Source organism: Erithacus rubecula (genome assembly GCF_903797595.1).
Source record: "Erithacus rubecula genome assembly, chromosome: 3".
Classification (NCBI taxonomy): Eukaryota; Metazoa; Chordata; class Aves; order Passeriformes; family Muscicapidae; genus Erithacus; species Erithacus rubecula.
Window position 1 is genome coordinate 93,870,111 of NC_136689.1, and position 26,713 is coordinate 93,896,823.

The 26,713-nt window shown below is 33.4% G+C and overlaps 1 protein-coding gene across 4 annotated transcripts in view; it reads right to left on the reverse strand.

Moving 5' to 3' along the window:
* The window catches only part of CCDC102B (coiled-coil domain containing 102B), a 174,123-nt gene that overhangs the window by 84,080 nt on the left and 63,330 nt on the right, over window positions 1-26,713 (reverse strand). Inside the window, exon 6 of one of the 4 annotated variants that reach the window (XM_079301103.1) lies at window positions 13,356-13,884. The exons of the other annotated variants lie outside the window; for them this stretch is intronic. Within the exon in view, the coding sequence (XP_079157229.1) occupies window positions 13,861-13,884 (24 nt within the window). The 3' untranslated portion in view covers window positions 13,356-13,860. Of the gene's footprint in view, window positions 1-13,355; window positions 13,885-26,713 lie in introns of those variants that run through there. 4 annotated transcript variants of the gene reach the window in all.

Here is a 26,713-nt window from a genome sequence, read left to right on the forward strand (position 1 = left end):
TCCTGATAGCCAGCTGATCTGCTTTTTCATAAAGTGGATCAAGTAACTGAAAGGACATTTAGAAATTGAGTAAATGCTAAATCTTTTGGATTTAACACATTGGTAATTGTCTTCTTCTTTCCCCAAAAACAATTAAGAACGGGCACAAGATGAATATGCACAATCAGCTGTCCATCATGAAAGTGCTTCTGCAGAAGCATGAGATTTTTTCCTCTCAAGAACAACACTGCTTGCCTGTACTCTGTCTTTACATTTCTACATCCATCTGACATTAAACCAAACATTTTACATTTGAAACACAGACGTAGAAAAATTAAAAATCACCTTAACTGTTATTGCGACCCGTAAATCAAAGTTGTGAAAGCAATTCAAAATATAGTGCATCTTCCTTTAATATGAACACCACCATTGAGATCCAGCTAATAATGTAATCTAAATACTTTTCAAATGCCTAGGCTGAATTTGCAGGTTTTCTTTTGCTTCTTTCTGTTTAATCCAAGAACTGTTGTAGCTGTTGAATTTAATTTAGCAAAACACTAAGCTCAAAATACATAGACTGATTTTCAAATATCCTAAGCACATTTTTACTTTGATATTGATTATAGTGCAAAGTAACATCCAAGAATATTTGAAGCTGTTCTCCATATATGTATGTTTCACTTTTAAGAATGTTTAACTTCAAAGAGTAGTATTCTGCTTCTCATGTTGAAATAAAAGTTGACAGGATTTAGGGCATGTTTTATTGCATATCATTGTACAGTATGTTCTAGGCTACTATATATCTTAGCTACCTTGAAATAGGGCATTACACACATTTTTCCTTTTAATGACAGACAAGAACATTTCTTCAACTTATTGTATTTCTCCTGTTTCTGTGCCACTGTCAACAAAACATTCACAATACTGGAAATGCAATGCAACGCAGAAATGGCTAGAAATAGGCCAGATGTATCTTTCATCACGGGACTGTTACTTGAACTCTATTAAATCTTTCCAATGAAAACTAGTAATGGATGAAATTTTATTTTGTTGTTGTTTTGTTTTGTTTTGTTTTGTTGTTGTGGTTTTGATACATTAACAATTAACGCATAGTCATTTATTTTTAAAGGAGTCATCAAACAACTGCTAACTCAACTTGAGCTGCTTTCCAAGTTCCGTGGCCTTGTGTACTTTCAGAGACTGAGGCAGCTATTCTTGGTCTCAAGAACAAACATGAATCTTGAAGGAGAAGTGTCTATAATATGTCAAGTTTCTCAAAGGCATAACCTGATGGGTCAAAATGTTGCATTCATACTTCCAAAAAATAATTCTGAATGCATTCATGTGTATACATACATATAGCCACAAAATTTAATAAAATAGAGGAAGATCTCTTAATGAGAGGATTGATATGGCTCAGAAACCTTTCTGATTCAGGAGATTCTTTGCAACTACTACTGAGCTTCTTGTAAAATATTCTGGTTATTTTCTAGGCAAGGGCAGTAAAACAAGATGGTGATTGGCATACTGAATTGTTTCTTGTTGGTTAACAATATGTCATTTTTTTCAAGATATTTCAAAAACCTTTCATAATTTATCATACTACATATAATGCCATAAACTACAATTCTTGAAAACATGTCCTACTGATATTAAAATTAAAATGTTTGATATACCAAAATAATTTTTTAAAAATCAGTTTAATTCCTTATATATATATAATTCCTTATATATACTAAATTAGTTTTGAAAATATTGATTTTATGGAATAGTATTCAATCCTAATTTAGTGTATTCTCATTAATCAGGCTATATGCTTTACTCTGCATTGTATAAGACAAATATACATCATTGGAAACATGATTCAGACATGCATAATATCCCGTATCAAAAATGTGACTTGAAACACAAATTTAAATGGAAAAAACACTAACATTTCAACTCAACCTTAATTCCACTAGTTGCTAAAAAGAAATAATTTGTATAAAATAATTTAACTAAAACAAAAACATATATAAAAATATAAATGTTATTGAACAAGCAGTTCTTCCAGATATATTCTTTTATTCTTATGGCTCTGTATAAACATGACACATTTTTATTGTTTCTATGACTATATTGTAGTTCTGACTGTTATCAGTCATGGTAGAAGCTATTGTTGCTTGATTACCTTGGAAAAAAGGACAAAATGATCTGCCAACCTTTGACAGGTCAATGACTGCCTAAATTTACCTGACCACTCAAAAGTGCAAGGGAAAGAGACTGACAGCTCTGCTTTACATATATATTTCACAATAAGGAATATTACTTCTTCAGCCAACTTGGAACTTGAAAGAAAGATAAAATATTCTTTTTAATGATCTTTTTAAACCATTCTGTCTACAAATAGAAGGCACAGAGAACTCCTTAAGTCCTCCACTAGAGGTAGCAGTTTTGCCAGGCTTCATTTCCAAGTAAAACTAACCTCACATTTATGCTTTGACCACACATTAATAGGACCCTAGAAACAGAGTATAAAATTTAAAAAGTCATGACTATGCAATAATTAAATAGATCATTTCTGTACACAGCATTAATAACTTTTATTTGTCATGTCACTTGTACGTATCCTAGAGCTAATATGTTACCCACTGTTTTCACAAGGGAATTAAATCTTGATAATATAATTCATTGTTAGAGCTTGAAAGAATTAATAGTGATACCCATCTCAGTAACGGTATGAAGAAAGCAATTTTCCACAAGAGACAAAAAACCTGATGATGCTTACCAATAAAAATAATAATAAAATAATACTTCTTTTTCTCAAGAATGAATAAACCAATAAACAGGCAGGTTCTGAATGGGAAAGAAAAAGGAAACACTTGTGCAATTTTATAGCTTTCTCAGAAGAATGAAACTTACTTATTTAACAGGAAAGAAAATTAAATAAGCATGGGAGAGTTAAACTTTAAAGAAAATAAGTTTTTTTAAGAACCATTCACAGCAGTGTTGAGGAAGTCATCAGTTGTCACAGCATGGTGTTCACCAGACTTAAAATGAAGGAAGCAGGAAACAACCTCAATGTAAAGACTTTAGTGGCCTCTAACGACTTGTCTAGATGCAATGGACACATTTTCAGCTTAGAAGTTCAAATATTCTTCATTTCTTAAATTAATTCCCAACAAGTAGTATGATTCATCTGCCTCTCCAACAATGCTTGAAAATTAATGGCAATAACTAGTGACTCTAGAGATAATAGCTACCATGCTGGTGGAGGGAGGAACCAAACATTGTCTTCTCTTTCTGAGTTTTTAGTGTACAAGAGAGCTCCTCCTACACATAATGCACATAGCGAGTTTCATTTTATACAAAATAGACCAAGTAGCTTATTTCATCCAAAGGATGCCTGGTTCATTTACTGCAAGTTCTATTCACACTAGAATAATATAATGAACTTATCTGGGAGGATCTGACTATCCTTAAATATGGCTTATTGTGAACAAAAGCCACAAAATGAGCTGTGTTAGCATAGTCCCTAAGAAATAATAAAACATGTCCCAGCCAGATGCTTTAGTCACAGTAAAGGAGTCAAGAGAATAAAACTCTCTAAAAGAGAAATAATTTAAAAAGTTACGGATATGTAACTGTCTTTTCTAATCATGACCTCTGGAATCCCTGAAGATATCCTGTGAATGTTTGAGCAGTTTCAGATAAATGGGTTCAATGGAAATATAACATATAACTTAATTCCTTACTATAGTGAATCTTCATCTGGAAGGAAAGGCATGTAGTCAATCTTAATATCTCCACAAGATCATATGTCAAGCCCCACAGCATTCAACTAAAGGTAAATGTAAAACCAGAGGACTTTTGGTGAGTACATACTTTGCAATTTGCAATGATGGATGATATTAAGAGGCTAAGAAATAAACAAGCATCTAAATACAAATATGCAGGAAAAGCTGATCATTGGGCAATTTAACAGATTGCAAATCACTTGAAAAGTTTATTGGAACTATAAGCACTTAAAATCAAAAATTTCAGTATACTTTTATAAGAATACAGAAGGATGAGAACATAAGAATGTCACTGTTGCTAAATTTAACTAAAAACTAAGGTCATGTCCACAGTTGAATAGTGAAGTCTAAATAGTAAATACCTCAAAAGAGTATAATTAACCTAATATTTGGCACAAATCTGCACTTTCAGGTAAAACTTTGGTTTTTTATACTTATGACAAAAAATAGAGGAGGAAGAGAAGTGGGAATTCTTCAAGGACTCTGAAAAGGATATTTCTAGCATAACATTAACAGGTATGAGAACAGGGCTCTCACTAAATCTAGAATTAGTTCTAGTAAGATTAGTAATCATTGTAACTAATTCTGAAAGCACTTTTATAGCCTATGCTTACATGCTTAATTTTTTGCTCAAACAGAGATATTAATTTTTTGTACATTATTTATTCTGGTTATTGCTTTCCTATCTTTAGGCTAGAACTTAGAGTAGACTTTTCTTGTTTCACATCTGTTGTTCTTAACCACAATTATTAAAAGAGTGAAGCAAGTCATCAGCTATGCATTTTGGAACATAATAATACTTTCTAATAAAAAGTGTTTTGCCTTGTTTTGTTTTCTTTTGCCTTTATTTGTTTGTTTTTTGAATGGTTTTGTTTGGGAGGGTGTTCAGACAAAATAAATGTTGTTTGGCAAAATAATTAATTTATATTACTCTACAAAGCACACCATCCTTAATTCTGTTTGCTTGCAGGACTGGAAGAGGTATCTTTTACACTGGAAATATATTTCGCATTATATAAACACAGTTGCCAGGCATACTTTAATATATTAGAACAATTAGAACAATCTAAATGGATTCTAAGACTCTCAAAACCTGTATTGTGTTTGTTTCTGTGTAGAAAGACTCTCAGCAGGCTGCTTTGCTATAAATAAAAAATACTGGTTTAACTATAGCAAAGTATCCATGAATCCATTAAAAAACCCAAACAGGTTCCTCAAATATGAAAACTGCTTAGCAATGAAGAGGATGAAAAATTCTGAACTGAACTGAAACTGTACATAACTGTAGTTATGTAGAATGTAATTACCCAATTTGGAAGGAGGCCAGAGAAACACAAGACAAATTCTGCCATCTGTTGCAGTCATATAATCTCAGTAAAACCAATGGGCAGAGTTTGGCACAGCACTGATTAAACCCTTTGAGCCTTGGGCCATAATCACTGCAAGTGGTCAGTACCTTGGCCCTGTGCCTCTTTTGGAGCATTAGGCATTCAACAGATTATCTCTAAACAAATGACTCTCATAGAAACCCTCCCAGTCTTCTAAATAGTAAGAATCTTGAATTACCACCAAAATTACTTAAGGCATGACCTGCCAGGCTGGAGACATTGGAGGGTAGAACCTGGTATCTCATCTGAAGTGGACTATATTTTATACTGATAATAGTTCTTTGGAGAACTAAAATTCTGAAAGAAAAGTAATCTGTTGTTTCTTAAGTTGGATTTGTCCTGTGGTTTGTAGCTGTTTGAAATGGAACATTGTAAAATATACCAGAAGAGATTTGATTTGAGACATGCAATTATCTCTATTTTCAAGGCTGTCAGTTTGAAGTACAGGCAAGTGACTCTCTTGACATCATCATGCCTCAATGGCTGAACTAGAATGAGAATTCAAGGTTTCTGAGTATTAATTCAGTGCTTTATCATCTGTTACATGGCAGTGACCTTCATGGCCTCAAAAATCTCTTAGAGGTTTTATGACATTTATCTAGAACAAAATTTAATAAAATATTTGATTAATCTTACTTTTAATATCTTCTAAAAGTTTCTTTTTCCTATTAAATTATTTGTCTATTACTCTCTCAAGTGAATTCATACTGTTTTGAAGGACAAGATGCTTCAAGAGTAGGACAATAAACTTTAATTCCACACAAAAAAGGTGGCCCTTTTTATGGGAAGGAATTTCACAAGGAGGAAGGCCTTGCTTTATCCATACAACTGCTTTAAATCTTCATCCACCTTACCATAAAAACATAACCTAAATTGTATATGTAGAGCAGTGCACTATTATTACACACATCTGAAAATTGTTTGTTATTGAAATAAAGAAAAAGCTTGATAAACTCTATACCACACTGACCATATTTTCAAACCATCTATGACAATGTTGAACCGAAAATAAATACATTGAGCCTGTTTTGGGGTTTTTTTCCCTAATATTTGTCTTAAAAATGTACAGGGTATAAAGTTCTAATTGCCTTCAAGTCAGTGAAAGAAAAAAAATATAAATCTGTAAGAATTTTGCTGCTGGATCCTATTGTATCCTGAGGTATGAAAGGCAATTTTACTTATTTTCAGGGAAAGGAGTTAAAAACAGAATCAATTTCTCTTTTCACCTATATAACAAGATGTGATTCTAGAATGCAGCAAATTTGTTGGTGCTATTCTAGGTATAGACATTCTTTATTTTTTTTCTTATTTTACAAGAATGATATCGATCTTAGGAGCTTTGTGAAGGGCCACATATTCAGCTAACAGAATTATTTATAAAAATGATAACCTCCTAGTAATGTCTAAGATCACTCAATCATTTCTTATGTTTAGATATAATCTTTCAAATTATTTTCACTCTATTAAAATCATGTATGTGCAGAGCAAGTTCCTGCTGAACTTGTTATGAGGACTGTTACCTGGAACCTTGCAGAAAAAAAATTCAGATCTGTTGGGCTGAGAACTTTGTTTACATTCAAATAAATGCTAGCATGAGACTGTATATTTAATTTCTCAGAATTCATCAGCTTTCCTAACCATATCTAGAGATCATTTTGAAAGACATTGAGTTGTTATCATGTATTTTCTTCATCAGAACAGCTCAACATCTTACAAATCTGATGGGTTGAAACTATAGAATAGTTTGGAACAATTTTCACCCATTTACATGGCATATTAGTTCAGTCCATGATCCTAGTAAAAATGAATACAGAAAATAATTTATTTCAAATATGTTTTTAATATTATATAACATTTTAATTCAATTTAAAAATTATTTTATTCCTTTCACAGACTTTATCACTTAAAAGCTGTGAAAAACTGCATTATTACCTGGTGCTTGATCAATTAGTTAACCTTACATGATGCAGGCTAAAATTATTCATCTTTGCTATGTCTTTTCCTCATTTGGAGCCACAAAATCTAGTAACCAAACTGTAATCAAGACCAAAATCGGAGAATTATTGGTCTTGACTCTGCCTAATAGGAGATTCATTATCTCATTTGCAATTGGAAGCTTCAAGGTTTCACCTTGAATGACTTCACAGAAAAAACCTGTAGTGCAAAAAAACCAAAAAAAGTCTGGAGTGAAAGAAGACTTACAAGTAAATATTTCTCATGCAATCCACTCTCTTGTCTCGATTTTTTATTTTTTTTTTAAATGAAGATCACTTCACTCATATATGCATATGCATTGTGCATCTCTCTGGTTCAGATCCTAGTTTTCACAAAATTATCCCAATAGGTTCTACAGGGTCTGCCTGCTAGCCAAGCATGTGTTCAACTTTTAGAGTCCACGCTGACCACACCCAATGAATTTCTTGTCCTTGCCTGGAAGCTGTTTGCTCTGTCACCTTTCCAGGGATTGAGATGGGGCTGACTGGACTGTAATTCTCTGTGTCCTCTTTCTTGCCCTTCCTGAAGATAGGAGATAGCCCAGTCCTCCAGCATCTTTCTCAAACACTATGGTTCGACAAAGGTAATCAAGTGGCCTTGGCAATGACAACAACCAGCTCCTTCAGCACTTTTGGAGCATCCCATCAGAGCCCAGACTGTTTTTCTATGTATGTCCATTTTTCTTACATGTGTCCAGTTTTCTTATGTATGTCCGTTATTTTTATGTGTGTCCAGTTTTCTTTCAAATTCCCTGATCTGATCTGCTCCCAGCAAGAGTACATTTTTATTGCTCCAGACTTTCCCCCTGGTATTCCAAAAAGCTGATCTGGCTAGTAAAATGTGAGGTGTAGATACATTATAAACCATTCAAGACCATGGTCTTTTCCATATCTTTTTGCCACAGTGGTCCTCACCCCATTTACTAGAAGGCTCTAATTTTACTTAGTTTTTGTTTTACCTGCTATGTATTTAGAGAAGCCCTTCTTGCTGCTCTTGTGATCCCTGGTCTGATTAAATTCCACTTGGGTCTTGGTTTTCCTAGCTGTATCTCCTCATGCTGGGTCAATATCTCTGTATTCCTCCATAATTACCTGTCCTTACTTTTACCCTCTGTAGAATTCATTTTTGCATTTGAGTGTTGCCATGAGCTCCTTGTTCACCCTCCTAGGATTTTTACAATTTCCTGCTCAATGGGGAGCTCAGAGAAAATCACTGAATATTAATTAACCAGCAGATTTTGGGGTGATTGAAGTCCCTAAAAGGACCAGGACCTGTGAACAGGAGATTGCTTCTAGTGTATGTAGAAGTCATTATCCATTTATTCATCTGGTACTCCCAGAGTAAGATTTTAGCCAATCTCCTTTTCCATCCATGGATTTAATGCACCTGTTCTGTTGCTTCTTAGTTCATGGAGTACTCCTATCTTCTCCATTGCCTACCATTCCAGCCACAAGTTTCCAAGTGTAAAGATTCTCATTTTTCACTGGGATTAAATACGGTAAGGATGATAATTAAGCATATTTCCCGTATTTGAAAGACTTAAATCAGTTCAACTACTTGTGTGAAGCACAAACCTCACTACATCCATAAATGCAGATTACTGTGAGAAGGTACAGAAGACAGGCTAAACATCACTCTTGATATTTTAATTCTTAATTTTTTTTGGTTTTTGGTTTGGGTTCTTTTGCTTAAAGTAAAATCACAACCTGATAATACAAGGATTTTTTGAAAACTAAATTAGAACTAAAATGTAGTTCTAAAGTGACTACGCGAATAAAATACCTCAATTATTTACTCATTCAGAAAATAGACTACAAGACACTTCACAGAGTAGAGCATAAATAAAAATTCCTACTCACAAAAGAAATAAATAAATAGAGAAGAATCCTACAATGCCCTAAGAGAGTTTAAAAAAATATAAACTTTTCTGATTTTATTGAGATAAAAAAATTATTAATTAAAATTCTCATTGCTTCTAGCCACATTACAATCAACGTTGTTTTGGGGAGAAAACATTCTCTTTGTTTATAAATAACTGGTATTGCTTACACCTTATTCTGCATGCACACTCCACTTGTATGTGTTTTCATACAACAAAAAATCTTTAAAGGAGTATCTTTTTGTTGCCTCTTGTGAGAAAAAATTGTTTCATCATAAAGAATTTAGTCTAAAAGCACATCGTAGGTTTTAAACCTCTACAGACAGGAAGAAAGAAAAAAACACTCCCTTGTACAGGGATTTATTATAATGAGCTAATACACCATCGGAAACAAGGTAATATTACTATTTGCAGCAATATCTACAGCTATACATAAATATAATTTCACATACAAAACTCGAGTGCTGCATATTTTTAACATGCATTGTAAAATTTATTTCACTTGAGAATAACATATGTAAAGAAAAAATGAACCTCTTTAATTTTGTAAGTGTAGATTTTACTGTCAATTCACTGCCAATATTGTTTGGAATCACACTTACTTGCATTGATCACTTCAATGATTTGTGTCCTAAAAAGTGCACAAAACAATGAGAAAATCTGACAGCACATGAGATTCTTGCATTAATCTACATAAATCAGATCAAATATTAATTGCATCAAATATCCCTTTAAAACCTGCTAGGTTAGGGTATGGCTATATAAATGCTGCAAAGAAGAGCAGTGGAAATTAATATGCATCATATAGTAAAATGAAAAGTAGCAGAGTCAGAAAAATGAAGAACTTTTCATTTTCCTGTGAGTCTCAGAATACAAATAATCACATTGCACAATTCATCTGAATGCACAAGATAATTTCCTGACAATGAAACAGAGAAAACAACTAACTCCTTTTGTGGTGTGTTAAAGACACACTGCCTATAAGTTTAAGTACAATTCTTTTATGCAACGTATACTAGCAATGAATATGTTGTGGCTAAGTGCTATCTGAAGAAAATTACACTAGCATTAATCTTATCCCTTTATTCCTACCACTCACATTTAAACTGAATGATCTTCATGCTTTTTGCAAAATCACTGATAAATGGCTGTGTTAGGGAAAGGAACAAAATAAATGTGATACCTTAAAAATACAAGTTCTCTCTCCTTTTAAACAGCTGTTTGTTTTTTTTAAGCAATATAGGGAAATATATTCTTCCAGTACTGTAGGCATTTTTGCTGTGTTTTACTTATTACTCCAGAAAGATCAGAGAGGTTTTTATTGAGGATCAGGGAATTCAATAGCTAAACAGTATTATAGATTTAAAACCTGCATTTTTTCACACTGTAAGGAAAGTTCCAGATGAGGGGTAGTTTAATAAAAAAACAAACACAGTACCACAACATCTATATTTTAGAAAATTAAGTTAAATTATTTTGTAGTCATTCCTTATATAAACGCTTTCATGACATTTCCATGAAATATGGCAATTATTTTCAGAATAAAAAAATTCATAGAAGTGCTGAGGTTGGAAGGTACTTCCAGAGAAGTTCTACTACAGAGGTCTCCAAACAGTTTTGATCAGGTGCCATTATTACTAAAAATGTTTGAGCAGGCATCCCAAATATATGTGTATTCTTTAATAAAGCACTACTGTGCTTTATTGATGCTGTGCAGATGCTATTGATAAAGTGTCACAAGACAGGATTCCTAATGCATTCTGCAATTGAGTCTTTTCCCTGGAAGAGAAGACTGTAGTGATCCTTGTTCTGCTGCTCAGAGTTGTAAAGATCTTGGAATCTGTTGAAGCTCAAGTCATGAGCAGTTGCATCTGTGTACCTGAGCTACAATCAGCCTGTGAGGTCAGTGTGGAAGCAGTGGTGAGGTTCATATTCAGGCTAAGGAAGATCCTGAAAAAGCAAGTTTAGTTCTTCCAACTTAAGTGAGACAATTGAAGGTTTTACATAGGAATACAAATAGCAAGGATTCGATCTTAAAACAGTCAAACAAAACGCCAAACTTAATGAAACCAAACGTCCAAATCCAAGATACTCAAAACAAGCCTAAAAATCCTATCAGTCCCCACCATCCCATATTTTCCTATTATTCCTATGATTTCCTATCTTTCCTTTGAAATCTCTATGCTTGGGTCTGGTCTTTGTATGGATTTAACTGTCAGAAATTCAATCACAGGAAATGAAATACCTAACAAAAGCTCAAGGAAAAATAACACTTATTCTTCAGGATAAAGAAAGAACTTCTTTATTTTTACTTCACCTCCACCTGAGATTTTTGATGCATAATATTTTTTACAAGGGTCATATTGTTTGATAAGGAAATTTTTATCTTTACACACTTTATAAGAAAGAAAAACTCAAGGTAGGGAGAAGCCTTCTTTACACTGTATCATGACTATGATTACAAGAAGGACTGTTATAGGTTCCAAAATACAGCTTGTGATTAATCTCTGCCTCTTCCTTTCAATGAAATCAGAAGAAAGCAAACACAGAACTTGAATCCACTTTAGATGAAGAATGATTCTTGGCATGAAGTCCTTGGCATAATGAAAGTCCAGCCATTTTGCAAAGAATGAAAGGCAGCTACTTTCAAGGTTTTACTAAGAACACTTTATTCACAAAAAGAGCAACAAGAAGAAACTTTTACTCTGAGACTGGTTCAAGAGCATTCATTAAGCCAGATTATTTTCAGAAAGAGGACAGATGGGGAAGAAGGAAGAATAAATACCTTGTACATTCAGATTTAAAGGTTGATTTCTTTCACATAATGTTTCCTTTGAGAGAAGTATAAAATTAAATATCCAGGAGAATCTTATTCCTGAATTCTAAAAAAACCCTGAAAATAATTATTTAGAATTTAAGTTCATTAACAAAAGTGTCTTGCTTCAGCACAACACAATTTTCTAGATAAATAAATGTAGTTTAATTTCCTTCTTGATAATAATTTTAATTTATAACTGCTTCAGTTTTCATCAAAATAAATAATCCTGAGATTTGAGTAACAATCAGCTTCTTTTGATTTATGCTAACATGACTATTGAAATTTACTTACATATATTTTAAAAAACATTAGGATTTTATCTTAAAACTATGCTGTGTTTTACAGATTAGCCTGTCATGGTCTCAGTGACTTATACAAATAGAGACATTTCAAATGTTATACATACACTCACATAGAGGCAGGAAAGCAAATATGTGTATAGAGGAAAAATATAGAAAGAAGAGCATCAGAAACAGATTAGTCTAACCCTTGTCTAAATTCAGATATAAGCCTTGATTAATTTCCAATCAATACATAAATTTTCCAAACCTTGCCAGCCAAGTGCTTCTGATAAAATAGTATACTACTAGCAACTTCTACTTTGATGTACTTCAGCTTTTGACTGTTTAACTCCCTAAGATCTTCTGAGAATTATTTGAATTTTAGCTTCAGTTTCAAGGTATTCTATTCCTTTCCTGGCATATATCAGTTTTCCTAGTTTTTCTTGATCATCCATTTTTAGCTTGCTGTAAGAATGGTGTAGATTTTTGAGCTACTTTTAATTAGGAACAGAAAAAAACCCACAACTGTGATTCCAAGATCTTATCTAGAGTTATGCCAAGGAATCTGACTACTGCTGGGAAAAAAACCATTCTAATATTTCCAGTATGTATGGACAAAGACATGGCATAATGATACATTGGTAGTTCTTTTACTTTTTAATCTGTACCTGTTCACATTTGCTATACCTAGAGTAAGCTAGACTTTTTTAGAATTACTAAAAAAATTCCTGCTTTATTTATGCTAATAAAATGAATTTATATTTTCAAGTATGTTTTTATATTTGAAGTGCAAGCAATGACAGAAATTGTTTGGAAAAAAAGAAAAATATTAAAACAAAAACCCCAATCACACTATCATTATTATATTGTGCTGTCCTACCAATCCTGTGCCACAATCTGCTATTTCCTCCAGAACATTAGCATTGTATATGTACATTGAGACAATACCATCCCTCCCTTGTGAAAATTGTTACCACTTATTCAGAAATAATTATTTTGTTGCATGTGGAAAAATGACATTATGGTTAATTTAATGTTTTTAGTTTGTAGAGGCAGATAATGGACCAGGTTTTAAAATTAAAAAAAAAAAAAACACCAAAAACAAAAACAAAACAATGAAGCCTATAAATGTGTAAAAGCAACTTAAGAACAAAGGGTGTGTTTTTAATCACACTGGTATTTGGGTACCATTAGGCTAAAATCATGCAGTACTCTGGTGATAGCAAACAGAAAAAGAGAGCCTTATCCTAAGCAACATAGAACACAAATAAAATGAAATTAGATTGAAGTTGAAATTTGAAGAAAACCACCTCATTAGCTGCAAAATAAAACAACTATTATTGGCTACCATATTGTTGATTTCTCTTAGCATTTAAAAAAAGCCACATTAGTGATTATATGAAAGAAGTGGTCCATATTTCCCACCTCCACCATCTATTACTGTAATTTTCAGCTCCTATAGTTCACAAATGGTCAACAATACGTCAGAATGACATTTGTAATGACTGAATTGAATAAAATTTGTTTTGAGGTTTAAGTGCAGAGAACTAATACTTTCTAGACCTTGAACACTCAAACCTCATCCACTGTATTGATGTGTGACATGTTAGATAACAGAAATTTTCAGAAAGACATCCACTTTAGGATGAAATGAACTGTAGCTTAAAACAGCCCATTCTGCTAAATGAAGTTAAATGAGTTTCATTATTTGTATCCAAAGTTACATTTGAAGTCTGAGCTGCATTCATGCAGGCAGGAAAGTTGGACACTGAAAGAAAGCCAAAATGGATGTTTCCATTCAATTAAAAGTAAGTGAGAAATACTACCATTATAGTAAGCAGTTATTACATAGTAAGTGGCCTTTTAAAATACAGTCTATTTTTCAGCTAATTGCTGTTACCAGCTTACATCCAAAAGACCAAGGTTACACAACCCACTCCCTTTCAGCTAAGGTATAAAAAAATGTTCATCCTCTTTTTCAGACTAGACCCCCAACAGTAATATTATTGTCTACAAACAAAAGTTAGAATTCTTCTGTAATTTATTGTTAACTGTTCTTAATTCACTCCCTTCCCTCACACAGATAAATATAGAGACAATATTATCAGGAGAAGTGGTCTGCAATAATCTAAGAACCTTGAAATAGGTTACTGAATCAATCTCAAAGTTAAGTTTTTCCTCCAAATACTTGAAAATACTTACATCTGATTCTTTGACAGAACCAAAGCACTTTAGAGATAACAGTTTCTGTAAAAAGCTATGATACAGTAAAAACAAAGATTAAAAATTGATTAAATAAAAAATTAGCATACAAAGTTGCAGTCTGTGAATTCTGAATATTGAAACACGACTTTAAAAATTGTTTTAATTCTCTAACATGCCTATATTTTACCTGCTGCAAATTTCTTTAGCTGCTGTAAGTACATACAGACATTTCAGACATCAATATGTCTGAAACTGTTTTTCAGTTTTGCTTTCCATAGCAATTGATTCAAGAATATTGTCTAGATGAGGATAGTCTTTATTTACATAAGGACCCAGAAGTTAATGTTACATAGATGCTTTGAATGCCATGGGACCTTCAAGAGTCACTGTGAATGAATCCCAGAAGATCACTGATTCTCAGAAAAGCAGAAATATGTGCACGAGAGAAAAAGAAGAATTCCCTTATTATCTGAACACTGTTTGCTTTTGGGATGACTGAATAAAAACATATTTTTCTGATGGTGACCTCTCCTTTGTAAGTCAAGGTGATAAGTAAAGAAATGGACAAAGTTAATATTGGCATGCAATGACACCATTTATCCACACTAGAGTGTTTCAGTACTACAAACACATCTCAACCTAACCTTAAAAATCATAGCTGAAGGAGGAAAGAGAAATTATTTCTCAACATCCATCTAACTTTTCATCTAGAAATTACATCAAGAACAAACTTTTGATCTGTTTAATGCCACAAGATTTGCCAACACTTCATGAAATGCCAAGTATACTGAATGGTCAAGGCACACCAAATAACTGGAGAAACATTGTTTTACTGCATTTTCTTGTTTCACAGGTGTGAGGTTCAATTACATCAATCTAGATTGTGATAATGAGCCATCATGATAGCCTTAGATCTGCTATCTCCTAACATTTCTAAAAACCGTCTGTCAAAGTAAGCTGTCTTTTTACATAAAACATTAAACCAGTGAAAAATACAAAGAATTTTATCCTTTTTGCCTGCCAGAGGAGCCAGCACAAAAGGAAAGTGACTACAGATATGTCATGAAATGCTCAGTGCAATATGTAAAAATCCAAAACCTTAGAGGAAACAAACATTTGCTTAAAAAAATAAAAAGGAAATAACAACAACAACAAAAGCAACAGGACAGCAGCAAAAATTTGATTACTATTTGTACTTATCTCTATAAAAACTCTTCAGGGCACAGCTCAGGGTCAAATAACTCTTGTCTGGGAATGCATGAATGAAAAGATTTGTTTGTGTGTGGTTTTGTGTCCACACAGTGAGCAAGAGCAGAAGCTACGTGGGAGTAAACCAGCACAGCCTGTATTACAGTATTCACACATCATAATATCATAATTTAATTTTGAACTGTGCAATTTTTTTTGTAAATGCAAATCTGTACACAGATACATTCCATTGAAATTGAAATCAAACATGAAAACATGTCAAAAGTCAGGATCAATAGCTCAGCTCTGGTGTATTTAGAGATTATATTTGGAAAGGTTTCTACTATTCCTGACCTTCCTGCATTCTGTGTTCTACACCATGGCAGAATTTGAAGACAGATGTTTGACTCCAAAATATAATTTTAATGAAATTGGTGAGAAATTCAAGCTTTATGCTAGTTTGTGAGCTTCATGCAGTGAGGCAAAGGTGCTAATTTCTCTCAGGCCACTTGTACTACGGATAAGGGCACTGGGGTATTGAGCTAACAGAGCTTCACTGAGGAACATGGGCACTCTTCCTAACCCTATATAGCACCCACCAACCCTGTTATAGGTGAGATTCAGCTGTTTGTCTCTGTCTGATCTGTTCAATAATCAGGAAATTCATTAAGAAATTTTCTTTAAGTGACACCTAACCATGAGTGTAATGCTTTTTCTTTTCCCATATTCCATAACTATTTGGAAGACCTCAAGAAATCTGGTAAGAGAAAAAAAAAGAGAGTCCATTTCTTGAAATTGTTCTGCTGGCACATTTTCATAGTGCATTAGTGTGATTTTCACACATTTTTCTCCAGATTCCTGTGATGTTTACCAGATCTGCTGTGGCACAGCTCAGGTCTCAGCAAGATTTTAGCCATGATTGTTGAGGTAAAATTAAAGGAAGTGTCTTCTTTTTTGTCATTCTCCTGAGAAATGTGCAATATCTCAACTTTATTTCTGGAATACCTTACTAGACCAGCCTCAAGAGTGACACGATTTTTATTGCATCAATACTACCACACCATGGCTTCAAGCATGCCATCGAGGTGATGTTAATTTAAAAGACTGCTATTAAATATCTTGTGCATAGAGGATACAATCTGCCCTCATAAGAATGTCAGTTCAAATCCAGTACCTACTAGCCTTAGAATTCATATTTCTTCTGCTAAAGTAGCAGCTTTTAACTAATGCACCTAAAATGCACTATTTAGTAAAATATCTATTGCATATTCAGTCAGATTGCACCAGAAGAAAACATTTCTTTCATCTGTGACCATTTTATATGCGGATGAAAGAGAAATTTACTGTCTCAGTGAGTTACAATGCTGCCAGATTTTGGTGCATTGGGACTGCAGATGAACTAAAAAGTGAAAAAAAAAATCATTGACCATTCAGAAACAACAAAATTTTAAGACCTTTCCCCCACTCCATACTCTGATGAGAACATAAAACTTTTTCAGTTATTCCTGATAACCAATATCACTGTTGGTTTCCAGAAATTTTTCTGAAAGTCATCACTTACTTTACACCTACCACCTGATGAATTCTTTAAAATGGTTCTGAGGTAACTAGCATGCTACTTGTCTACTTCACAGTAGAGCATATCCTGCTAAACACTGGTGCAAGACTCCTCAGGGAAAGAATCTGCAGCAGTGTGTACTTAAGCCATCAGTGCTCTGTGGCTGATCTGAAGGGATCAAATGCTTTAGTACATAACACCCTGCCCAGTCTGCTGGGCAATGGCTCCATCAGTAATTAGTGATGGCACAGGCTGGGGTGGGTGGTGCATGGAGTGGGGGTACTGCAAGATGGGGCAACTCATTGTTAATTTAAGAGAGTTAGGTCAGGCCTATGAACTCCTATGGGATTTGGAATACAACTCATTTTAGTCTCAGAGGTAATGTGACAGCAGAGAGTAAGGATTGTGGATATTGGAGACATATCTCTGCCTACTGATGCCCCAAGCTGGCAAAGAGACAGGTATTAATGAATTTCCTGTGTTACTGCTGCTAATGTTCCCCCAAGTATGGAAAGTATTACCCACCCAACCACTGATGGCTGAACAGAAAAATTTGATGGGCAGGAAGTTCTACCTGAACACAAGGAATAACATTATTGTTGGTCAAGCACTGGAACAAATTTCCCAGAGAGGTTGTGGAGTTTCCACCGCTGGAGACATCCAAGACACACCTGGATCCGATTCTGTGCCATGTGCTCTAGGATGACCCTGACTGATCAGGAAGATTTGAGCAGATGACACAACTGTGCTCCTTTCCAACCTTACCCAGTTTGATATTCTGTTACCTGTTCAAGAGAAAGTGCCCAGTCATCTTTCCTATTGGCTGTTTCAGCAACCAATTAGACATTAAGAAGTTTTTAATTATAAATTTTCCATCCTTCTCATTTCACTGTTCCTTGTGCTTATAAATTCAGTACATACAGAAACTTTAATAAGGTCAAGCAGTTCAAGCTTACCTCTTTTCATTAGCTTCTCTAACACTTCATATTTTACAAAATAGGGATCTGACTTTTAGGATATTTCCATGTTCATTGAGCTGTAATGTTTTAAGACATGGGGTTTATTACTTTACTTCCATAAATGATTGACTAATACCCAAAGAGGCCATACAGAAAGTACCCAAGCTAATATAGTGATAGTCCACAAATGCTTCTCTTTTATTGCCTTAAAAACAGATAGTAAATGGATTTTCCTGTATTAGTATCCTGAGACCATTCTCTGTGGACAGAATTAACTGTTGACAATAATATTTCAACTACTCACTTTTGCACTTTTAAACTAAATGTTTTTCAAGTCTCACTTTGAGTTAAATGAATGATTGATCTATTTAATCTGAACAGTTTAATTTACTGCTTTGTTCTTTATGATATTCACTGAATATCACAGGAATATGTATGTACCCTTTAGCAAGTAACATTTTTTTAATTCACTCTCCTACACCCTTTTGAAATTTATACAAACATGTAGCCTCAACATTGACTCTGTACACAGTGGACTAATCAGGAAAAAAATTATAATACTAAATGTTCATCTAGCATAACATTTTCTTGTTCAGACTGAAACTTTTCTGAATGCAGAAGACTGAGGAGAGTAGTGAAAAATTAATATACAGAATTTGGAAACTAAAATATGGACTGATAAGAGGAGAAGAAGATCTTGAATATCCAAGTAACTTGATGGAGGTAAAGTAAGAAGAAGAAGGAACATAGAAACAGTGACTGTAGTTCTAAGTATCAGATGACAAAGGACATTTGAAAGTGAAGAATAAAGCTGTATTTCATGGCACTGTGTACTTCTGGATAGCAAGCTGAGAAACAGAGTCTCATGGGATAGGAAATGTGATGATCTGAAGGATCACACACAGCTATTTTATGGGAGGTAAAAGAGGAAGATGGCCACTAAACTGGAGGGACAATGAAATTTTATCATGAGATTTTACTTCCATTAGAGACAATAAATTTTGCATCTATTAAATTTCATTTTATCACAATAAGGAAAGCTTGAACAGGCATATCCTTTCCCACTGTTTGGAGAGCAGGAAAGGTAGGAAATGAGTAGCACTCACACTGATCATGTTAGATTCTTTGTGGTTTTTGACTCACGGTAACTTCTCTCACACTCTGATACTCTGCATGTAACATCATGGAATGAGGTCAGCTCTTCAGGAAAACTAATGTAGCAAGTGATCACAAAAGCCTTTGTAACCATTTTCTGCCCTTATGTTTGGCTAGTGCTGTACACACACCCATCAAATCACACAAATTAATTTTCCTTTAGTTTTCTAAAGCACCACATAAAATGTTACATAGAACATTACACATGAAAGTTTAACATAATGTTCATGGAAGTTCTGAGTGCAGAAAAATTAATAGCTTCAACAAACTACTTAATAGAGAAGATATGTTTGTTTTAGAGGAAAATAAAAGCACAGAAATATTTCCATCACTGTTATAAATTTTCATCAGTTTATTAAATCTCTTATTATGCCTAGAGATTCCCCAGCAATCTGAAATGAAATGGCCTACCTCTGAGGTGCTATTAGGATAAGAATAACTTACAGAATAAGCTTTGCAAGACACGTAGAATCAATCATTTTTACTATTATAACCAAGACAAATTCCCATTAGAAACTATGCTGCACTTACAAGCATCTATTTAAAATTTTTATATACTTGGTGTGCCCAACATAGCAGCACTGTGTCTCAAATTACTTTTGTAAATCTAATTGATTTAATAAATTCACACTTAAATTGCTATTCAATTACTTACTCTTCTCTCCAGCAATTTTACAATCTTGAGCATATAGCAGAACGAGAACATAATTAAAGGGCTTATTCATTAAAGAAATTCTTCTCTGCTGGTAGATTACCTGGGTTTTTCTTAAGATATTCAAGCAATAGCACTTCTCTGCAAAAAGGTTAGCATGGCAAATTGGAACATTATAAATATTTGGTACTACACAGACAGAGATATGCCTTATCATGTAGTGAATATAGAGAATTTATGTACCTCATTTGATCCTATAATGCATAAATATTCCCCATGTTTATTAAATATTTATGTGTTGTCAGCTAAATCTAGATACATTTTTCTGATTTTTTTAAATAAATTGAAGTTTCAAAAATGCATCAGCTTTCATATAATTACATATGTGAATGATGTGTAGCTAAAATCAACCTAAAAACTTTGTTTTCATCTATGTACATAGAGATGAAAGGCAAAGATACTGACAGCCAATTATGTGTCACAGGTGAATTGCTCTAAATCCAAACAAACCAGGGGACAACCACTTGGCAGAGGTCACAATACAATGAAGAGATATTAAAATGAAAGTATGTAGAGAATATAATATAGAGAATATTATACTTTATCGCCAGAACTATGGACACACAATACTAGAGCCCTTATGAGGAATTATTTTTGCTCATAGCAAGCTAAAAGAGTAGGAAAGGATCAGCTGTTTTGATTGATGAGAAATTTGAAGCAGGGAACTGCAACCTGTCCTCTTCAAGTCTGTACAAAACTGAACATACAGCACAAATCAATTAATCTTTAGAGCAGTACTTTGATCAAGACAACCACATCCTCTTTATATATATATATATATATCAGGAAACTGGTTTCAGCTTGAAGCTGCAATAAATCTTGCTAAAGTGAGATGTTACTCCTCTGAGCATAGACAGATTGTCTTTTCCCCACAAGCAAACAGTCTGCTTGCTCTGCATTTCCAGCTTCCTAACTAGCATTGCTCAGAGTAGTTTCCCAAAAAGCTCTGCTACCTAGACTAAATGTGGAGAGGGAACACTGGCACTACTTGTGCCTAGGGGCAAAACAAAATTTTCTAAAGGACGGCTTGACTCTGCTGCTAGGCAGTGGATAAGCTAATTCAGCTTTTCCCCACCTTAGCACTTTTCAAGAAAGTCTGCACATATATGTTATGCTCCTATAGATGTCCTAATGCATTTGAAGACACAACATTGCTTTCTGCATTTGACTTTCTGTATTTTCTTATTGTGCTTACAGCATTCAGTTAAATTCAGAAAGAGTGAATCAAAACCACACTGCATAAGGAATAGGACTTTTTTCTCTTAATTTACAAACACTACATACATAGATTTCTTTATGCCATGAACTAGAGTACTCAGCCTCTTAAATGTGATCAATAGAAAAGAAAAGCAACTAAAAATAATTTAGATTTGTTTTCTCTACAATTTTAATAGTCAAATACAAACTTGTAAAAAATTACAGAAGTTCATTTGGAGCTCTCCAAAGACATTGCAACTCTCTAAGATCGCATATATTAATTCTCTAATTAGCATATCTCCTAGTTTGTTTAAACTAGGAAAAAACAGAATTCATGAAAATTTGGCTTTTGCCTAAATAATCCTGCTTAAGAGTATTACGACCTCTTTGTTTTTTTATATAGACACTTACAGAAGTCTGGATTTTAGGTTAGTAACAGATTTAATGGTACAGTATCTAATCTGGGATTTTGGCCAGAATTGTGTGTTTGAATCATACCTCACTTCTGCACAAAGCTTTTATATCATAAATCTATTTTGGAAAATTATGGGTTCAGGAGTTTCATATGTTAGTATGAGGAAAAGGTTCACTTACTTTGATTTTATCAGTTACTTTGACATTTTGATGTACCAGCATTTCTTTTCCCAGACCAAACAAATTAAACTTTCTTATGTTCTTATCTGACTGTTAGACAAATCTTGCAAAAGGATTACTGAGGCTATTGGGAATGATGGCTCTGTTCTACAAAATTTTATCTGGATTTTGCCCAAGCATCACCTTTATGCATCTGAAGAGCTTGCTATGAAATTTGGTCTACCTGCAGATGGGATACAGTCTATCAGAATTTTCTTTTTTTTCTTCAAATCCTTCATTGGTAACACAATAGTACAATTAATATACAACCATTTATTTTTAATAAAACTTTGAAAATGCAGGCAAAAAACCAGAAACATGCTGGCATTCTTGCATTAAATCTTTTTTCGAGAAAAAAAATCCATAATACTTTGTATCACAAAATATTTAGTGATTTTTAAAATTTTTTTTCATTTATCTAAGAAAGATGACATTAGTATCTGGGATAAAACATGATGTCAACTACATTTACAAATGTATTTTGGCATCGTCTCAACAACCCTTTAAGAAACAGAAAATTAATATTGCAACAAGTTAAGGAGGAATAGCTTGAAAAAAACATTCAGAAAACACTAATATCTTCTTTATCCCTGATATACTTCATCCTCTTTTCCTACCTTCATGAACAAAAATTATTTAAGTATTGTGAAAATGACAATTCCTGGTTCTATAAGTAAAAAATGGAGGGAATTATAAAATCCTGTAAGAGCTACTCACAATTTTTCATTCTAAAACAGGGAACTGCAACTTACATACAGAATAGGAATGCAGTTCCTTATCAAAAAGAACCATTTAGCTAGATCTCAAACTGCTAAGTCATTTTAGGTCAAAGCAAAACATTTTAATCATCACACAACAAATTGATTAGCAGCCAGGAGTGAGTGAGAAACTCAGTGATCTTTTTGCCTGAAACACCGTTTAGTAATTGGACTCCCTCTTATTTTACAAATCTCATCAATCATGAGAACCATGGTGAAATCTCATTTTCATTTCTTCTCACATATAAAGTATTGCACCATTATGTTCCATTGAGCTTCTGACAAGTAAACTTGACCATGTGCAAAACCATAAATGCACCAGCAGAACCAATAGCCAGAGCCTGAATATCCAACAATTCACACTCCAAGCCTTTTTTTAGCCCCTGCTTACCCCATTGGAAAAGGACAGATCACCAAATGCAAGGAGAAATACCCACTGTTAAGTCTGATGTTGATCAAGTGCAAAGCTCAGCCTTTCTGAGGTTAATGATTGCTGCTGCAGTTTGCAGTTTTGTCAGCAATATCTCACATTTGATTGTTTCCACAGTAATCATGGAAATGGTGGTGCTAGAGCAGCATGGAACCATTTATCTTCCTTCAGGATAGCCACTGTTAGCTAATCAGCAGTAGCTCTGGTGCTATTTGTCAATAACCAAAAATGTAGTTGTGACCAAACTGCCTGAGACACCTGTTAGCAGGGCAATGCTTCAAAGTTTCCACAACTCCAGCAATTCTATCTTTCATTTTTCTTATCAACAGCTCATTGTAGGAACTGCTTTGAATGGCACCTGAAAATGTCTGCATTCTCTAAACTGTATCCATGGCAAATACCAAAGGAAGATGATGCCACTACATTCTCCCCATTTATTTTTAAATTACTGTTATAGAAAAACTGATAGACTCCCCATGTTCTTTGATTTTAGCAGTTGCACTTTTGTCTGGAATATTCTTAAATATGAACAGTATATTCTTAATATTCACAATAGATTAGATTAATTTTCAACTTCGGTGTTTCAGGGTTTATATGAAAAAGCCCCAAATATTCAGAATGCAGAAAAATTAATTTGCAGATGTTAATTTAAAGGCTTGCTTAATTTTTCAGCTTTAAATTGCAGTCTTTTCCACTTTATCAGGGTTTTTGTATTCTCAGAATGATCAATATGCAGAAACCAAAGGAACCATTTCCTACAATTTAAAACCTACAGATTTTCAGCTTTATAATCTCAATTATTTTTATATAAACTCACTTGTTTTCAAATCAAAACAATAAAAAATAAGGAGACAGCTTTGCAAATAAGATTACTTTAAGAATCAAGATATTAAAAATTACCCTCTGCTAGAGAAGGAGAACCATCAGTGTAAGCTAGCTAGTCAAAACCAAAACATAGTAATTCCAGAACCTATTCTATTCAGACAGTGTGGGATTTTCTACTAATCCTTATTAGAACATTATTCAGGGAGACTTTAATTTCTTAAGGAAAAAAAAAATGTCATTGAAAATCTAGAAACTCTAAATCTAAGTTTCCTCTATTGAATTACAGCAAACTAAATTTAATTTTTACTGAATATAACACAGCATGATTAAAGTTCTTAAAGTGAAAATTCTTCCTTTTTTACTTTGGTAGAACATAAATAAATACATACTTATGGTAGTTACTCACACTTTTATCCTATTTGTCTACGAGTTTTTACAGCAGCACTCACAAAATAAAAACAAAGATTTCCCTATCATTAAAGCAATTGTAGCAGTTCCTAAATTATCTGCACAACTAGAAGTTTAATGCTTAAAAAATCACTACTTTGCAGAGACCTGCTGATTGCAGCAGTTACTGACAGTATAGTATATCAACACCAAAGCAAGCCAAAAAATATGTTTTCACTTTTATTTATATTTCACTTATAGTCATATCTCCTTTGTAATTTTTTAGCTTTGAATGATTTCTCAGCTACAGTTGACAGATTGTGTAAATATAAATCAATATTAACACCCCTGAAGCACAGAGAACTAAGCATAATCTCAAAGCTAAGCTTTATTCGTATGGATAGTTTTAAATCTTTATTCATGAATTATAATTTCAAGTCACATTAGATACAGGAAACAGACTCTTTAAATTATTTGCCACTACTCATCTAATCCACTAATGCTGGCTATTAGTAATTACTGATTAAGATCAACTACTGAGTAACAATTACCAAATATTTTATCTTCTACATGTTTCTCTTAGGCACATTGCATTAATATACAAATTTGGGAAGATTGAAATTTTTTGACTTTGCAGTTAATTTTATGAGATACAAATACCCAATCACCAGAATTTGATGTAACACAAAACACAAAGTGGTGTCCAACGAACTCTGTGTTACAGCAAGCAGTCTGTGTTGATCCTTCAGGCCATTCATGAACTTTCACAGAAATATGTGCAATTAGGATTTACATGTTGTTCAGGCTTAATCCAGCACTTTATTCCTAAATTACCACCTCATTAACGATTGACAACGAATGATATTCAGAAGGCAAAAGCTTTAAGGAGCAATTCTCTCAATGAGTTTATTGTGTAGGGAAGGCAAAGGAGATGTACCATTACAGAGCTCAGCTAGCTCTCCTCTTTAACTTCACATAGTTTCAGAAGTTTGGAAACATCTCTGCAATATGGTTATGTCTTTCAAAATTATACACATCATATTATGTCACATTTATACCATGCAGACACTTAGGAAAAACACTGTTGTGACCTCCTTCTAACATTCCCTGTTGAGGATTATCATTGTTTCCATGCTTGATTGAGAGTGAAAAAACAATAGTGAGTTTTTAGAGTACTGTTATTAAAAAAAAAAAAAAAAAAAAAAGAAAAAAAAAAAAGAAAAAAGCACTGCAAATAGTCTATCTACTGACACAACTTATGTGTATTCCACTCACAAAGATCAAAAATTCTCCAGGGCAGGATAAAAGGCATAAAATACAGCATCCATCCAGACCCTCCATCCTTATTGACTGTCAGTTTGGTAGATGCAGTAAACAAAAATCTCATATCATCATATAATTTACTGCTCTCAAGGCATGGAAATTTCTCTTTAAGATATTATTAATTAATTCCAATAATTACTTCTCCTAATCCCAAGAGGTGTTTTCAACATCATTAACAGATACGTCAAAAAGACCAACAAAAATCAGTAAGCAGAAAAATTACACAGTATGATTTTCTATCCACAAAGGAGTATAAGAAATGGATGTTACTACCCTTCTTTGCATAAAATATCTATGAGCATATCCACATACCTTTAATCTGGGTCAAAAGGCAGTTGCTTATATTACTTTTATTTTAGCAAATACATGGAGAATGAATTCAAGTTAAGACATTCCTAGCTTTACATAAAACTTTTACTAAAATAGGGCAAGTCTCCACAGATTTAAAATGCCAAACAAGAAATTCTGCTTAGCAAGCACAAAGTACACCCTAACAATAGCATTACACCTCTACCACATTTACTGATGCAAATATTGCAAAATTTTGAGTCTTTTTTCTTTTTAGAGGTTACAGAACTGATAATTACATTTCATTTAACTTCTTTAAGCCTGCTGCAACAAAATTGTCATTGTAAGAAACAACAAAAATACTTATACAATCCTCCAATACACAGAAATAGAAAATAAAATTAAACTGCTAATGTAGCTTTTAAGACTGCAGTGCAGATATTCATGGTGTACAGTGATCCCTACCTGCAAACTTGAACAGGTAGAATCCATCATATATGACCTAAGCCACAGCATCATCTTAGTTTTTCTACCCAGAGCAGTTTTATGCATCAAGCACCAAGATTTTCAAGGTAAAAGATTTATTATCCTCTCTGCTCAGAGGACATAAATAACTATCAGCTTATTGAATAAAAAGTCTTTAATTTGAATGAATTGGAAAGAGAAACTGGGGAAAAACTGATTTCTACAAGTGTTCTGGACAGAAATAGTGAGAAAAAGCAATTCAAAGATAAATTTTACGCCTAATAGTGCATATACTCTGAAATTACATCCTCCTTTTCTCATATTTTCTCATATTTGTCTCTTCAAAATAATCTTGCTCAAAGGTTTAAGTCCATTCAAATCCATAGGAATCAAGCCAAAATTAGTAGGCAAGGTTTCTTCCTAAAAATTTTTGTTTGTTTTCACATTTATCAACAAGTAGTCTTAAACTTTAAAGAAAAACTTGTCATTTTGACTTTTTTTCTCCAACTTCAGT